This window comes from Kockovaella imperatae, assembly GCF_002102565.1.
Source record: "Kockovaella imperatae strain NRRL Y-17943 chromosome Unknown BD324scaffold_3, whole genome shotgun sequence".
NCBI classification, from domain to species: domain Eukaryota; kingdom Fungi; phylum Basidiomycota; class Tremellomycetes; order Tremellales; family Cuniculitremaceae; genus Kockovaella; species Kockovaella imperatae.
In genome coordinates, this window is record NW_019028943.1 from 898472 (window position 1) to 912919 (window position 14448).

The 14448-nt window shown below is 52.1% G+C and overlaps 7 protein-coding genes across 7 annotated transcripts; 4 read left to right on the top strand and 3 right to left on the bottom strand.

Annotated features, from left to right (window-relative positions):
• Positions 1-220: 220 nt before the first annotated feature.
• On the bottom strand, positions 221-720 carry BD324DRAFT_649276 (hypothetical protein; the record flags this gene model as incomplete). Its single annotated transcript, XM_022017964.1, has 3 exons — positions 221-264; positions 308-365; positions 403-720. The coding sequence occupies 3 exons, from the start codon at positions 718-720 to the stop codon at positions 221-223; spliced, it is 420 nt and encodes a 139-aa protein (XP_021873049.1).
• Positions 721-892: 172 nt separating this feature from the next.
• BD324DRAFT_641355 (cyclophilin-like domain-containing protein) lies at positions 893-2279 on the top strand (the record flags this gene model as incomplete). Its single annotated transcript, XM_022017417.1, has 7 exons — positions 893-982; positions 1022-1122; positions 1172-1241; positions 1306-1418; positions 1459-1758; positions 1799-1924; positions 1961-2279. The coding sequence occupies 7 exons, from the start codon at positions 893-895 to the stop codon at positions 2277-2279; spliced, it is 1119 nt and encodes a 372-aa protein (XP_021873050.1).
• Positions 2268-4953, bottom strand: BD324DRAFT_618768 (hypothetical protein). Its single transcript, XM_022015081.1, has 8 exons — positions 4229-4953; positions 4039-4190; positions 3665-4000; positions 3450-3628; positions 3245-3404; positions 2846-3208; positions 2680-2810; positions 2268-2642 (listed from the first exon to the last, which is right to left on the bottom strand). Exons 1-8 carry the CDS (start codon positions 4801-4803, stop codon positions 2298-2300), a joined length of 2241 nt encoding a protein of 746 aa, XP_021873051.1. The 5' UTR covers positions 4804-4953; the 3' UTR covers positions 2268-2297.
• BD324DRAFT_618770 (Translin) lies at positions 4954-6066 on the top strand. Its single transcript, XM_022015082.1, has 7 exons — positions 4954-5086; positions 5129-5361; positions 5396-5516; positions 5551-5629; positions 5672-5737; positions 5776-5862; positions 5900-6066. The coding sequence occupies exons 1-7, from the start codon at positions 4979-4981 to the stop codon at positions 6010-6012; spliced, it is 807 nt and encodes a 268-aa protein (XP_021873052.1). The 5' UTR covers positions 4954-4978; the 3' UTR covers positions 6013-6066.
• A 64-nt stretch (positions 6067-6130) lies between these two features.
• Positions 6131-7222, top strand: BD324DRAFT_576541 (adenylate kinase-domain-containing protein; the record flags this gene model as incomplete). The annotated part of the gene is made up of 6 exons (XM_022013195.1): positions 6131-6365; positions 6403-6459; positions 6498-6607; positions 6646-6919; positions 6959-7029; positions 7058-7222. The coding sequence occupies 6 exons, from the start codon at positions 6131-6133 to the stop codon at positions 7220-7222; spliced, it is 912 nt and encodes a 303-aa protein (XP_021873053.1).
• A 9-nt stretch (positions 7223-7231) lies between these two features.
• BD324DRAFT_576837 (putative DNA-directed RNA polymerase iii largest subunit) lies at positions 7232-11903 on the bottom strand (the record flags this gene model as incomplete). The annotated part of the gene is made up of 12 exons (XM_022013218.1): positions 7232-7331; positions 7369-7463; positions 7498-7998; positions 8032-8184; positions 8220-8572; positions 8614-10298; positions 10334-10578; positions 10613-10922; positions 10960-11438; positions 11477-11626; positions 11665-11806; positions 11845-11903. 12 exons carry the CDS (start codon positions 11901-11903, stop codon positions 7232-7234), a joined length of 4272 nt encoding a protein of 1423 aa, XP_021873054.1.
• Positions 11904-12066: 163 nt separating this feature from the next.
• BD324DRAFT_598512 (Sec1-like protein) lies at positions 12067-14370 on the top strand. The gene is made up of 7 exons (XM_022013890.1): positions 12067-12417; positions 12483-12795; positions 12829-12957; positions 12995-13110; positions 13145-13338; positions 13379-13859; positions 13914-14370. The coding sequence occupies exons 1-7, from the start codon at positions 12094-12096 to the stop codon at positions 14331-14333; spliced, it is 1977 nt and encodes a 658-aa protein (XP_021873055.1). The 5' UTR covers positions 12067-12093; the 3' UTR covers positions 14334-14370.
• Positions 14371-14448: the final 78 nt, after the last annotated feature.

Below are 14448 nucleotides of genomic sequence, written 5' to 3' on the forward strand. Positions count from 1 at the left end.
AAGGATTAATCCACCATTTCCTAATAAGAAGCAAGTTCATTAGAAATTGGGTCAAGCGACATTAGAAAATGTTCATAACCTGCGGAATGACGGGCGAGGCGAGAGTCCGCGCAGTGTCTACGGCGATGTCTGAGCAGCGAGCAAGCGTGATCTCATGTCCTGGCACGTCAGATGCTTTGACTAATGCCCTGTCAAGTCTGTAGTTTCTTATCACAATTGATCATGACTCTGGATCTTGCAGCACTACCAACAGATATCGATCATCTGCAAGGAATCAGCTCGAACACACCTCATTAGACAAACTCACTCGGCGTGATGATGAGCTCGTGTCGTTTCGTCCGTATGCGCATGAGCTTTGCCTCATCCTAGATAGTCAGCTCAGACCTTCGACGTCCCACTCACTCCCTCCTCGCAGCTCGCGACCGCCTTGCCCACTCTCAGAACGATATCCTCAACGGCGCTCGCGTATTTCTCCCCTCCGTTCCCTTCAAATACGGATCCCGTCCGGCGTAAGATCCCTGACTGAGATGCTTCTCCAGCACTAGCTTGACCATCTGCTCGTTGAGTCGTCGATGCTCCCCGAGAGAGAATCATGACGCCTCGGACTTTACGGTATGCAGACAGCCGAGCGAGAGTCGCTTCGAGTTCCGGGGGAGCGTCGATGATCTGGTCATCTTGAGGAGTTGACTGACCATTGGGACGGTCCAAGGCTTCTGTCATGACGCTGGGACGATGCACGCTGAATGAAGCGCGTGAGCATGATGAGACATGAGGTGAATCGAGTTGAAACTTGCGTCTTGGAGGGCGTGCGGAGCCCCAGAATATCGAAGATGCTGGAATTGAAATGTTCGAGATGCCCTCTGCAATCTTGACCTCTAGCACTGAGCTCAGGATGACAGACTACTGCTACTTCGATATCACGATTGCAGGTCAGCCAGCCGGACGAATCACGTTCGAGCTCTATTCCGCTTATTTGCCCAAGGCAAGGTGATATGCTGGGATGCCGCTGATTTCGTTGTAGACTACCGAGAACTTTAAAGCCCTCTGCATTGGCGACAAGACGAATGATGCGGGTGTGAAGCTCGCGTATGCCGGCTCGAGCTTTCACAGATGTATCAAGGGGTGAGTAGGCGATACGGTCCTTCTACTCTGCCCTCACTCACAACTCTAGCTTTATGCTCCAAGCTGGAGATTTCACCCGAGGAGATGGAACGGGTGGTCTTTCGATTTACGGAGAGAAGGTGAGCTCTTGCAGGCGGGAATCATGCTGATGATGCAGTTCGAAGGTATGCCAACGAATCAGAGTTTTCACTGACTTGTCCAGACGAAGCCTTCATCCACGAGCATGACAAGCCGATGCTGCTCTCTATGGCCAACGCTGGACCCAACACCAACGGCAGTCAATTCTTTATCACCACGTAGGGAGAGATGTTGAGGAAGCATGCTGAAGAGTCGCAGTGTTCCCACTCCTCATCTTGACGGCAAGCACGTCGTCTTTGGTCAAGTCGTCACTGGCAAGGCTCTTGTCAGACGAATCGAGAACATTCCAACAACCTCTGACAAGCCTAACGAGCCAGTCACAATCGCGGCTGCTGGTGTCTTGAGCAAGGAAGATATTGAAGCAGAGCGAAAGAAAATTCAAGATTCGAAAGGCGAAGATCCCTACGAGGAGTACCCGGTAGACGAGGAATCTATCAATGTAGACAAGCCGGAAGAATGTGCCACCGCTGCCGAAAAGCTCAAGGAAGTCGGAACGACGTGAGTGGGATACCGCGAGCTTGCCTGACGTGGATCCAAGGGCGTTCAAAGCTGGTGACTTTGCCAAAGCACTTGGCAAATATCAAAAGGCTTTGAGATATCTTGACCAGAATCCTGTGCTCCCTGATGGAACAGACAAGGCAGTAGCAGAGACCCAACGCAAATTGTAAGTGTATTTCACGAGAACGTTCCTCACTCTCAGGCGCATCCCCCTCCTCACCAACTCGGCTTTGGCGGCTCTCAAGTCTGATCCTCCAGCCAACTCGCTCGCCGTCACCCTCGCCAGCAAAGCGTTAGCCGTGTCCGACCTCACGCCAGAAGAAAAGGGCAAAGCATTGTATCGTCGAGCTCTTGCCAAGACGGCCCTCAAAGATGAGGATGGTGCGACAAAAGACTTGAAAGAGGCCTTAGAAGCTGTGCCGGGTGATGCGAACATTAGCAGAGCGTTGAAGAACGTCGAGGTGGCCAAGAAAGCCAGGCTCGAGAAAGAGCGGAAAGCATACAGCAAAATGTTTGCCTAAACCATGCATCATACTTCGTCAACGCAGAGATTCATCCGTTTCCACAGATCTCGACTCTTTCCTCCTCGTGCTACGTGGTGGAGTCTCAAGAGTCGGCGTCGCTCTCGCCGAATTGGTATCTGACGCCATGCGCCGCCGAGGAGATCTAGGGTTAAGGGACAGAGGTGCAGTTGTACCGGTCAATGGTGGTTCTTCATATTCGTCATCGGGTGAGAAAGCTGCGTTGAAAGACTGTTCGAGTTCCTCGAGAGAGATCATTGTGTGCGGAGCCGGGGTTGGTGCAGTGAATGAAGGATGAGGCCGGGTCTCGTCACCCAGAGCTGCGAGCAGGAAAGTGAAATCAAGACCAACATCACGAAGAAGCTGTCGTCAGCATTGCTGAAGGGGTGCATTATCCCACCTTGCGATTAGTCGTCGCCGTCACCTTCAGACACTCATCTGCAGTCTTTGCGTCGACGGTCGGAATGTACACTTGGCGTCGGAACAAATCCACAAAAGTCCCAATCTGCTCCTTAGCCCACGTAACGAAAGCTGGCGTAAGCGATTTGAAGCAGCATTGCGCTTACCAGAAGCCAAAGCCTGCTCATGAAATGCCGTCATGAACCAATCACCAGTGTGTCGAATGACGGTGAAGCACACAATGGCCAGCTCATTGATGTAAATACTGATATCCCCTTCGCTTCGGATATCCCGTATGTGCTTCATCATCACTTGGTGTCTTGCCTTGAGGAAAGTATCTTTGGCCTCTTCCGCCGAGCCGATGCGCGCAAGCAGCCCGATGAGACGTACAGCTCCACTTTTGCGAATTTCCAGCGATGCGAGCTGATGAAGCATTTGAGAAGACAACCGGGATGTAAGGTGGTCGAGTCGGGACGAGAGCATCTCTTTAGCAACCTCATTGGGGGCCGCTACTTCCAAGAGACCATTACCTGTACGTCAGCAGGCGTCGAGAAGTCTGGGCCCACCCTTTTCCACCTGCTGCACCGCCTCTTCCCAGTCTCGCGTTGCAATGGCCATGGTGAGCTCGTCTCCAAAGTCTTCGATCCATCGCATGTCCTTTGAATCCGCCATGGTCATGATCATGGATGACGGTCGACTGCCTAGTAGACTGGGAGAAGCGGGAGTCTGAAAGGTGGGCACAGGTGAGCACAAGCTGGACCAGGCGCTCACTTCCTGCCACATGCTCTTGCGCTTCTGCTGTTCCTTTTCACTCTCCTTGCGCTTTTTCTCAGACAGCTCCTGTGAGACTTGACGGAAGGCAGATAATAGCGCCTTTTTGTCCTCCATTTTGGCAGTACGGTAGACGCTGCTCTCTTTTCCTCGTCGGATCTTGAGAGCGTTTGTGAGGTCTGCCTTTTAAGCTTATATCAAGTATAGCTGCGTACCTCCACTATCCTTCACGTCCACTACTACTAGGTCTGCTAGGACCCAGCACTTCTCAGCCACCATACGACCCCTAGCCCCCTCTCCCGTTTTGCTGCGCCTTCTGCCGGCTATAAGGAGCAGGTCGTTCAGCAGGAACAAGCTAACGCTCTGCTTGGCCTTGTATGTGGCAGGGTTGAGCTCCACGAACTGATGCGTCTCAAACACCAGATGCCGCCCTGGTACCAGCGGCAGATACTTCTGAGACCCTTCGACCGTCGACCAGAGATTGCTGAGTTGGGCTTTGTACATTTGCTGCAGGTCTGCAATAGAATTGCGTTGGGTCCGACGACGTTGCACTGATGCGTCAATGAGGCACAGTGAGACGACGACATACCCTTTCCGTCCTTGTCCAAGGTCGGCGCCAGACTGTCCTCCATCCCCATGAGTTGGGGCAGATCCTTCCATTGACCGAGGAGCTCTTTCAGCTCAAGCATGTCGTTCTCCAGTGTGGCGATCTCCTTTGACATGTTTACAAATTCGGCATAGCTGAGAGGTGAGAGACGGAATTGATTGGGACAACTCACTTCTTGAATACATTGATCTGAAGCTCTTTGGCCGTCCCCTGCTTGTACCTCTGCAGAGCAGCTTCAAATCGCTGCTTCTCGTCGGCGTCCGCGCCCATCAACATCTTCTTGACAAATGCACCGACATCCACTCCGTCCTTCCCGAGCTCCTCAAAGTCCCACTCATCAGCCGATTCCTCGTCTCTACGCCTCCCTATCCTCTCATCTTGACGGCCTCGCGTCATTTGATCATAATTGACTGATTCCCGAACTCCTCCGTAAGGGTCTTCATCCTCGTCAAGCGTAGGCATGCGCGTGCTCGGCCCAGGCATGTCGACTTCAAGCACATTTTGGTAACCTCCAAAGGGATACAAAGACCCAGGTTGGACTGGAAGACCCGGAACTGGTGGTGCGATGGTTGGCGTGTAATCCTCGGAGCCACCTGCATAACGCATGGACATGCGCTTCTTGATCTTGTCCCCGACACGGGATTTGCGAGCATCTCGGTTGGACGGGGCATTTGACGGGCGTCGAGGATCTATCGCTTGGGATTCTGGTCGTCCCACAGCCGCGGAGGGCCGTCGTAAGGAAGTCATGGTGCGCTTATGGATGCAACGTCGTGATTGATGATCGGAGAAGAGCGGCCGCGGTCACGGCCATACTCAGCGCGGAGATGGAAGGGATGTCCCGCCACGTGTTCGTCGTGATTCATAGCCGTACAGCCAGAAGTTGTGACCTCAGACTTGTGCTCATCGTGGGGAGCTTGTTGGCATGGCCGACGTAATAATGGAGGCTGCCCCCATCGCAGAAGCTGGACCGTCAAGGCGCGACCAGTTAGTTGATACTTTTACATCTTATCGACAGCAGCTGGATTTAGAGGTGATTTCTCGGGGACCAACCAGCCGGTATTGACGCTTGCAGAATGAAAGACGTGAACGCTTGATCATTCTCTCTCGAAGCATCACACAACAGTCCAAAAAGGTCATTTTTCACTTGCACCGCTGTGCTACTCTGCCTGGAACACCAGCATTTGACAAGAATATCCAGACAGCCAGGACGATGGTCCAAAAAATCGTCGAGTCATTTGCTCAAGTATCTGCGGAATTGCGAGATACCTCAGACGCAGAAAGCTATTGGAGGTGGTACAGGAACATGTAAGCTGTGAGGCTGGGGCGTGACTGATATCAGATCCCCCGGGCTGGAAGAATTCATTGAGAGCATTTCCTTCTTGCATTATCTCGAACATAGGCAGTTGATCACTTGTCAAGAAATTCAAAATACCTTGAAAGAAGAGGGACCCGACGATACAGTGCGTCCGCTCGATTCAAGTCGCTGATATGTAGTTAGTCGTTGTGACTCCCGACGACTTTATCCTTGGAATATCTGATCTGACTGGCGAGTTGATGAGATTTGCTACAAACGGTAAGCTTGCCGTCCTCTCCCATTGGACTGAGAAATCGACAGCCCTCAGCACTGGGGATGCCGAGACGCCACAGGAGATCTGTGCCTTCGTTCGGAACATCAAGACTTGTGAGTGACAGATCCCGCCCTGAGTTGACCCGCTGGAGACTTTGATGGGATTCCGACGCATCACCTACGTCAATTGAGTAAGAAGCAAGAGGAAACTACAAGATCTCTGATGAAGATTGAGAAACGTGAGAGCTATTCTGTGGGATCTCACTGAATCCTCAGTATGTTATGAGACTCAATTGCGATCTATAGAATACGATGGTCGTCGAGATGTGTTGGCTCAAATGAGTCGACGTGATGTTGAGGGCTATAGAGATCAGCCAATAGAGGTCTGAGACATACATGTAGTGCATAAATCGGTTGTACGGATATCCTCCGCGCGCCACTTGGCCTCAACGTTTTTCCTCCACTACTCATCAACTAGAACCTTCACAACACGACACTCCCAACACCATGACCATCGTCGACAAGCTCAAAGAGAAGCTGCACCTTGGAGGTAACTCCAAGTCAGTTGCCTCGGAGTCTCCCGCCGTTCCCCCCAAATCATCAGCCAGCTCCAATCCCGCTGTGCCCCCAAAAGATGCCTCCCCCGTTGCGACCAAGGACTCGCTGCCTGATCTTCCTGAGACGGAAGTTTTTGACCATGAGAAGGTCACTGTGATCTTTGTTCTCGGTGGACCTGGCGCTGGTGAGTTGAATTGTACCATGTCCAACTGATGAAATAGGCAAGGGCACGCAGTGTGAGAATCTCGTGAGGGACTATGGGTTCAAGCACCTCTCTGGTAGGTGATGTCAATGATGCTAAGGCTGACAACCGCAGCTGGAGACCTTTTACGAGCAGAGCAGACTCGTGAAGGCTCAGAATACGGAGATATGATCAAGCAATGTATTGTCGAAGGACAGATTGTCCCCATGGAAGTCACCGTCAAAGTAGGCTTTCTGCCTGCGAAATCCTCCTAACCTGTTAGCTCCTCGAGAATGCGATGCGAGACACGCTGGCCAAACCTCCAAGCGTCAGCAGCGAGCTTTCCTCAGCCTGGGAGGGAGGCAAAGGTCGATTCTTGATCGACGGGTTCCCAAGAAAGATGGATCAGGCTATCAAGTTTGACGAAGCCGTCTGTCAATCTTCCTTCGTTTTGTTCATTGCGACTACCGAAGAGGTCATGCTTGAGCGACTACTTGAGCGAGGCAAAACGTCTGGAAGAAGCGACGACAATGAAGAGAGTATCAAAAAGCGATTCAGTGCGTCCCTCCTCCCGTAGCTCATGGCTAATCCCACAGAAACGTTCGAGGAGACATCGATGCCTGTGGTTGACTACTACCGCAGCAAGGACAAGGTCGTCGAGGCAAGTGTTGACATCCTGACAAGGCTGACGGCAGATCGACTCGTCTCCTCCCGTTCAAGAGGTCTACCAAGCCGTTCGAGCTGCCATCGATCCTCGTCTTGGCGTCACCGCTCCCCAGCCTGTTAGCGGAATACCCGAACCTGTTGCTGCCGTTGAACCAGTCCATGACGAGCCGGCTGTGCTTGGCAAGCCACTATAAATATGCATGCTATAGATGACCGTATAATACTTGGCCGTCCTTGAACGACGACTCGAACAAGAGATTCTTCCTCCGCGCGATGAGCGGTGCCGGGGTGATGATTGAGGCCCTGGTCATCAGCAATAAACCCCGCAAGCAGCACATACAGCGAGGTTCCACAGCCAGGAGCAGGTGTTCCCATGATGATACATTCTGAAACCCCTTGAATCTCATCACGTTTGGAAAAGAGCGAGGCGTCAAACTGCCGTTAGCTTATGTTTCAATCCCCCTCTCACCAAGTGATCGGTCGTCTTTTCGAAACTCGCCAGCATGAGGACTGAATCCTTCATCTTCTGTACACCAAATCGAGTGATACCTAGAACCTCGCCCTTGTACGTCATGACATCTCCCAGCAACATGACGTGACGTGGGTCGATAGACATTCCGTGAGATTGCATGGTGTGCTGGATCTCGTCGTAGATGGTTTGGCGGGCAGCTTCGATACCCAAGACCTCCGCGGTTTCCATGACGTGGTTGGTTCGAGTCCGAAGAGCATCGACTCCGTCCGTCCCCATGACTTCGGCGAGACCATACCCCGTGACCAACAACTTGCATCGGGAGTTGTCCTTCTCATCTCGAGTGATGACTCCTCGGTCGACCTGGGGCAGTCCCTTGATCTGCACATCGACAACGGCCCGTTTCAGTGCTTTGATTCGTTCATAGATGCCCTCTTTGTCTTTGCCAGCTTCGTCGACATAGATCCTGAGTCGAGCAGCAGAATCGTCCAGGAGGAAGCTCTGACATCAGCAGCGTGACTCATGATTGCTCACCTTTTCCGAAATCTTGAGCTTCGTGTTGCATAGGCATTCCTTTATGGAGTCCAGAGTGATCTCCAGCTGGAGTCGGCGTACCGCCTCCATGTCTATACGTATGTCGAGGAAACCGTTGACATCGGTATACGACTCTCCTATCGTAGAAGCGATCTGGTGTGTCAGCTGAGTTTAGAACAATCGCTCACATCCCCCAGGACAGTTTTCTCCACCCGGCCCTTGACGATACGCGCGGCATACTCGCTATGCGGGTTGACCAATTCAGCAGTGATGATGGGTGTACTGATGACTTTTGAAGCATTGATGATCTCCTTGATACGAGGTACACCGAGAGTGACGTTCATGGAGGCGACACCGGCAAAATGAAAAGTCTTCAGTGTCATCTGAGTTCCAGGTTCACCGATGGATTGCGCGCCGACTGCGCCGACCGTGGACCCAGGTTCGACTTTGGCCCTCAAGTACTTGACCCGACAGATGTCGAGGAACAGCTCGAGCTGACCTTGCGTGACCTTGCTGTTCTCAAGAGTGCGAGTAACGGCAGCTTGCGACGATCAGCTAAAATGCTGCAACGAGGGCTCTCACCATCGTCGGAGACCAGCTTGTCCTTGTGCTTCTCCGCCTGGCCTTTAGTCGTAGCATCATTCAATCCGTATCGCTTTCGCTGAGACGCCAACGGTCCTGCGATATGATCCGCGATAAATTTGTACGTATCCGCGCGGTACTTTTCATGACACCCAGCCCATGCAGGGTCTACGACTGGTCTGCCGCTACCAGAAGCCTCCGGTGGATAGACCCTGCCAGCGATGCGCAGAATCTCCCAAGGCAACAAAGCGGGACCGGAAGAAGGTGCTGTTCGACGTGCGTGCGACCAACTTCGGACGTATTCGATAGGAGTTGCATCACCTTCCAGGCAAGCCGGATCCAACATGTCGTCTCCGTATTGGAACTGAACGATACCTCCGACAGAGTTTCTGACACTCAGATCGTAATGCGTACAGAGATCTTCGAGAGCCTTCATCAATCGACGCGCCATGTATCCCGTTTCAGCAGTCTTGACTGCCGTATCGACCAATCCTTCACGACCAGAGATAGCGTGGAAGAGGAATTCCGTTGGAGTGAGACCAGAGTAGAAACTGTTTCTGACGAAACCTTTCGACGGAGGGTTCTTTGACTTCTTTCTGAAATGGGGTAAAGAACGATCCTGGAAGCCGTTGGGGATACGATTACCAGAAATAATCTGTTGTCCGACACAAGCCACCATTTGTGCCACGTTGATGGTCGACCCCTTGGATCCGCACGTCGCCATGATCAGCGGGGCATTGTGGCGACTCAAATCTTTCATACACAAGTCTCCGACCTGCCCACGAACGCCAGACAGTTTTCCGGAGATGTTCTGCTCCAGGGTCGTCTCCTGATCACATCCAGCGGCGTTGTCGAGCTTGCCTCGTTTTGCCTTTTCGATAAACTCGTCACAATCTGCGTACGCTGCCTCGACAAGGCTGTCTTTGTTGTTTTGAAGCATGGGACCAGGAATGACATCGTTGATACCCAGTGAAAATCCAAAATTCGCAAGCCAACGAGCACTGAGTCGGGCAAGCTTGTTCATAGCCGCAGAAGCGGCTTCTGCTCCATAGTCACGGAGGATGACTCCGAAGACCGAGTTCTTCTTGCCATCTCCTACAGTGTTCTTGTCAAACACACCACACATGATCTCGCTGTTGCGGATGACCAGGTAACCATCGTTTGTAGACATGTCAGGCAGATATCCCGCCGGTGGACTGTGCATCGTACGGCATTTCGCTTCGAGATTGACCAGGATATTGCTCGACTTGTTCGGCCGCATAAGAAGATTGAACACTTGCTTGCCAGTCCACATACGAACCGGCTTCCAAATCGTAGGCGGCGGAAGGTCTATCCGCTCCTCTCCTAGATACGAGCATATCTGCGTGAACTGCTGTCGGTCGTAGAATCGATCGCGACGGGAGAGCAAGAAAGCGGCTGTGATGAAATCTTGAATGGCTGCGACAATCGGTTCACCATTTCGCGGGGTGACCAGATTCTTCTTCACAGACATGAGCTCGAGTGCTTCTGTTCTCGCCTCTTCCGTCTGAGGCACGTGCAGATTCATCTCATCTCCGTCAAAATCGGCGTTGTACGGATTGCAAACACATTCGTTCAGTCGGAATGTCCGCCACGGTCTGACCTTGACCCGGTGACACATGATCGAGATCTTGTGTAAACTCGGCTGACGGTTGAAGAGCACGATACTGCTGTCAGCTAAAGGTCTGCAAGATGGACTCACTCTCCGTCTCGGACGTGTCGATGTATCACGTCGCCGATTTTGAGCCGCTGCGCAATGGCTTTGCGCTTCTCTGGATCCCTGACCACGAACAGACTCAATCGATCCCCCTCCTGGTTCTGCACGATGTTGGCTCCTGGGTGCATCCGAGCACCATGGACAACCAATTGCCGCATGAGGCCGATGTTATGATCCGTAACTCTCTCAGGGTAGGACAGCTTGATCGCTATACGTTCGGGAACAGCGACCTTAATATCAGCACTACTAGACGTGAAAGCTCACCTCATCGATACGCAAATTGGGATCAGGTCCAATGACGGTACGGGCGGAGAAATCTACACGTTTTCCCGACAGGTTGCCTCGAAATCGACCTTGCTTTCCCTTGAGACGCTGGACGAGTCCACGAATGGGTTTGCCACCTAGTGCGGAGACACCTGGCGCCTGCGAATTGATATACAACGCAACCGCTTGACCAAGAACTTCCCAATTGGCGAGAGTCATCTCGATACCCTGACCACGCTCCATCGTCACCTTGAGCATCTTGTTGTGATGTACAATCTCGGCGAGCTTGGCTGTCAAATCGTCCTCATTGCTTTGCCATCAGCGCTATCACCCGACCCGGAACTCACTTGCCAGACTCTGAAGCGACTGATGGACGAATACACGGAGGAGGGACTGAGATGTATTGCCATATGTAGTCTTCTGGTCGGCCCACCTCTGGATGCAAGGCGAGCAGTTCCGCATCCTCAGCCGAGACCCGCTTAAACAGCTCCAAAACTTTCAATGGGTTCAAGTCATCTGACTTCTTCTGGAGCGCTTCCATCCTGATGTTCGACTCGGCCAGGAGTGTGGCGTATTTGGCCATCGCCTCGGCCTTCATATCGGCTGTCTTGTTCGAACGAAATGGCTCGTGACTGATCCGCAAGGCCCCCGACTTTTTCACGATGCCGTTTGCTTGGCCACAGTAAGGGCAAATGACCTTCTTCTTGCAGATGGCTATCACTTGCTTCGATGCTGCTTGACGTTGCAGTGCTTCTAAGCGAGGCCGACGGAATCGCTGTAGGTATAATGTGCGTTCGGCAGGTGTCAGGAGGATTCGGGAGCATGTCTGGGCGTGAGCGTTGTGAAGGGTGGAAGAACACTCACTTTACAGATACATGAAAGCATGTTGATGGTAGGACGAAAGTATCCGATGTGGAATACTGGCAAGGCAAGCTTGATATACCCATAGTGGCCAACACATTTCGTCGCCTCTTCGCCACAAGTATGGCAGTGGGTAGTCTTGTCGTTGGGTCCCTGGCGATTTGAGCTTGATTCTCGACACATATCCTTACCATTCGGGCGTCAAGGGGACCATCCTTGGCCGTCGTTCTGGTTCCATCCTCATGATTCGTGTATAGTTCATTCGAGGTCACTTCGACTTCGGATATTCGGACAATGTCTTTAGGTGTGAATGGTTGGAATTGAATGTGTTTGCTGGAAGGGTCAACGACAATTCCGCCTCTGGCACTCACATTCGTTTTGGTACACTTTGAGAGACATAATGTTTGTCGTTATAGTCAACTGGGGCCATGAACGGCCCCGCGACTGCCATCGTGACTGTTATACAAGTTGAGAAGAGCAAATGCGGACTCAACTTTTGAACAGACTCGGGGATATCGGACAAATTCAATGCCACGTCATTGGTCTCTCATCACGGTCTGTCATTGCGCTGCTGGAATGACACTCACTTGCAACCGTTGATCACATAGCTACAAAACAGGATGACCAGGCCGACACTGCTACAATCGCAGGTCGACTCCTTGCTGACTATCCTCAACTTGAATCAGCCATCCACTTCGGCCGCTCCCGTTCGTCCAGCTTCTCCTGCTGTCGACGAGCAACCATCCGGACCGTTGATATGGAAGGTACTCATTCTGGATGAGCAGAGCAAGGATATCTTGGCGACGAGTCTGAGAGTACAGGATCTCAGGGATCAAGGTGTGACACTGCATATGCAATTGCATTCGCCGAGACCACCGTTGTCCGACGTGCCGGCAGTGTATTTCGTTTCGCCAACCTTGGAAAACATCCGAAGAATAGCCAAGGTTAGTGTGATGTGGGCACCCACGTCAAAGATTTCAGCCTCGACCTTGCTGACATGCGGTGTCAGGACCTTGACCCACCACTTTACTCCTCATATCACCTCTCTTTCACCTCTGCGCTTCCTCGATCTCTACTGGAGGAGCTAGCGTCGCTGATCCTAGCAAGTGACCCGACTGGCGCTACTGGCCAACTAGTGACTTCCGTCCATGACCAATTCCTAGACTTTGTGGTACCTTCACCGAACCTGTTTTCGCTTCTGCAGAGGGAGAAGGGTCGGTCCAGTTATGTTGTACTCAACGATCCGAAAGCCGGCGAGGTCGACATCGAAGCTGAAGTGGATAGAATAGCCAAGGGCTTACTGAGCGTGATCATCACCATGGGTAGGTGTCAAAGGCAGATTGTCCTAATATTAGGCGTCGTTCCTATCATCCGGTGTCCCAGAGGCAATGCGGCGGAGATGGTTGCTCGGCAGTTGGAGAAAAAACTCAGAGATCACTTGGCATCCTCTCAACGTAGAGAAGCTGACCTGATGCAACGACCTCGTAAGTTAGCCAGGCGAGTCCCAAAGCCGACTCTTAGTTCTCGTTATACTGGACCGGAACGTGGATCTTATACCAATGCTCTCTCATTCTTGGACATACCAAGCTCTGGTGCACGATGTTCTAGATATGAAGCTGAACAGGGTGACGGTCGAGGTTAGTCAAGCGGCCATTCTCAGCTGATTTGCAGTCGCCCGAGAACGGTCGTTTACAGAAAAAATCTTACGATATTGACTCTAAAGACTTTTTCTGGGACAAGAACGCACCGAACCCATTCCCTCAGGTCGCAGAGGACATTGACACAGAGTTGGGAAGGTACAAGAGTGACGCTGCAGAGATCACCAGATCGACAGGAATCAGTGATGTGAATGACGTGTCCCAAATGTGCGTGTCCTGTTCAATGCCAAAAGCTGACAGTACACAGCGACTTCTCGTCCAACACAGCCAATCTCAAAACGGCTATCACCGCGCTTCCGGAATTGACGGCACGGAAACAGACTCTTGACACTCACATGAACATTGCGACTGCCTTGCTCCAAGCCATCAAGGAGCGAGGCCTGGACAATCTGTTCCAGGTCGAGGAGAACGCATCAAGACAGCCAAAGACGACAGTAGTGGCGACACTGAAGGGTCAAACAGACGAGCCTGGGCAGACAGCGAAGCCAACTCCTGAAGATCAACTCCGACTAGTCATCATCTACTACCTATCTCTCGCCACACTGTCCAAAGAGGATCTTGCCGAGCTTACGAGCATTCTGAAAGAGCATGGAGCCAACACTGCGGCACTAGAATACGTTAAAAAGGTCAGAGAAGTGACCAGAATGACCATGATGGCGAGTCAGCCGGTCGCCCCGCCAACCCAGGGCAGAGAGTGGACCAAGGGTCTGAGCTCGCTCGGTAGCTCGGTGAGTCGCTACGACATTGCATTCGGGGTGGAAAGTTGCTTACTGTGATACCAGATCACTGACCGTCTTCGCGAAGGAGGCATCTCGGGAGTCGGCTTTGACAATCTCATTTCTGGAGTCAAAAACTTCTTGCCAGCCAGGAAGGAGCTGACCGTTACACGGCTCGTTGAAGCCCTCATGGAGCCCTCGACTGCCGCAGCCCAGGCTTTGCAGGATACAGACGACTATCTGATGTTCGACCCAAAAGCGACAAGGTCAAGAGCGCCCCAGGGGAGAACTAGATCGCAATATGGCGAAGCGATAGTCTTCGTCGTTGGAGGTGGCGGATATGTCGAATATGGCAACTTGATAGAATGGGCTAATAGGAGCTCTAAAGAGGGAGGAGGCGGAGGCAAGAGGATCACATATGGAAGTACAGAGATCATGAACCCAAAGTCATTTGTAGAGGCTTTAGGTGAGCTTGGTCAAGCATAGATAGATGTATGGGGGGATGTATGAGGTGCAACGAGGGATTCTGAAACGATTTGCCGCTTTTGATTTCGCCACGCGCGTCGCGACCATATTCATTCCGTTTCAACGTTTGACCATC

Coding starts and splice junctions, on each gene's coding strand:
- BD324DRAFT_618770 (XM_022015082.1), top strand. CDS start 4,979: ATGGCCGACGTAATAATGGAGGCTGCCCCCATCGCAGAAGCTGGACCG. Junction 5,630..5,671: donor GATGAGATTTGCTACAAACG/GTAAGCTTGCCG, acceptor AGAAATCGACAG/CCCTCAGCACTGGGGATGCC. Junction 5,863..5,899: donor TCTGATGAAGATTGAGAAAC/GTGAGAGCTATT, acceptor CTGAATCCTCAG/TATGTTATGAGACTCAATTG.
- BD324DRAFT_618768 (XM_022015081.1), bottom strand. CDS start 4,803: ATGACTTCCTTACGACGGCCCTCCGCGGCTGTGGGACGACCAGAATCC. Junction 3,629..3,664: donor GGACGTGAAGGATAGTGGAG/GTACGCAGCTAT, acceptor CTTAAAAGGCAG/ACCTCACAAACGCTCTCAAG. Junction 3,209..3,244: donor GGTGCAGCAGGTGGAAAAGG/GTGGGCCCAGAC, acceptor GCTGACGTACAG/GTAATGGTCTCTTGGAAGTA.
- BD324DRAFT_598512 (XM_022013890.1), top strand. CDS start 12,094: ATGACCAGGCCGACACTGCTACAATCGCAGGTCGACTCCTTGCTGACT. Junction 12,418..12,482: donor ACATCCGAAGAATAGCCAAG/GTTAGTGTGATG, acceptor ATGCGGTGTCAG/GACCTTGACCCACCACTTTA. Junction 13,339..13,378: donor GTGAATGACGTGTCCCAAAT/GTGCGTGTCCTG, acceptor GACAGTACACAG/CGACTTCTCGTCCAACACAG.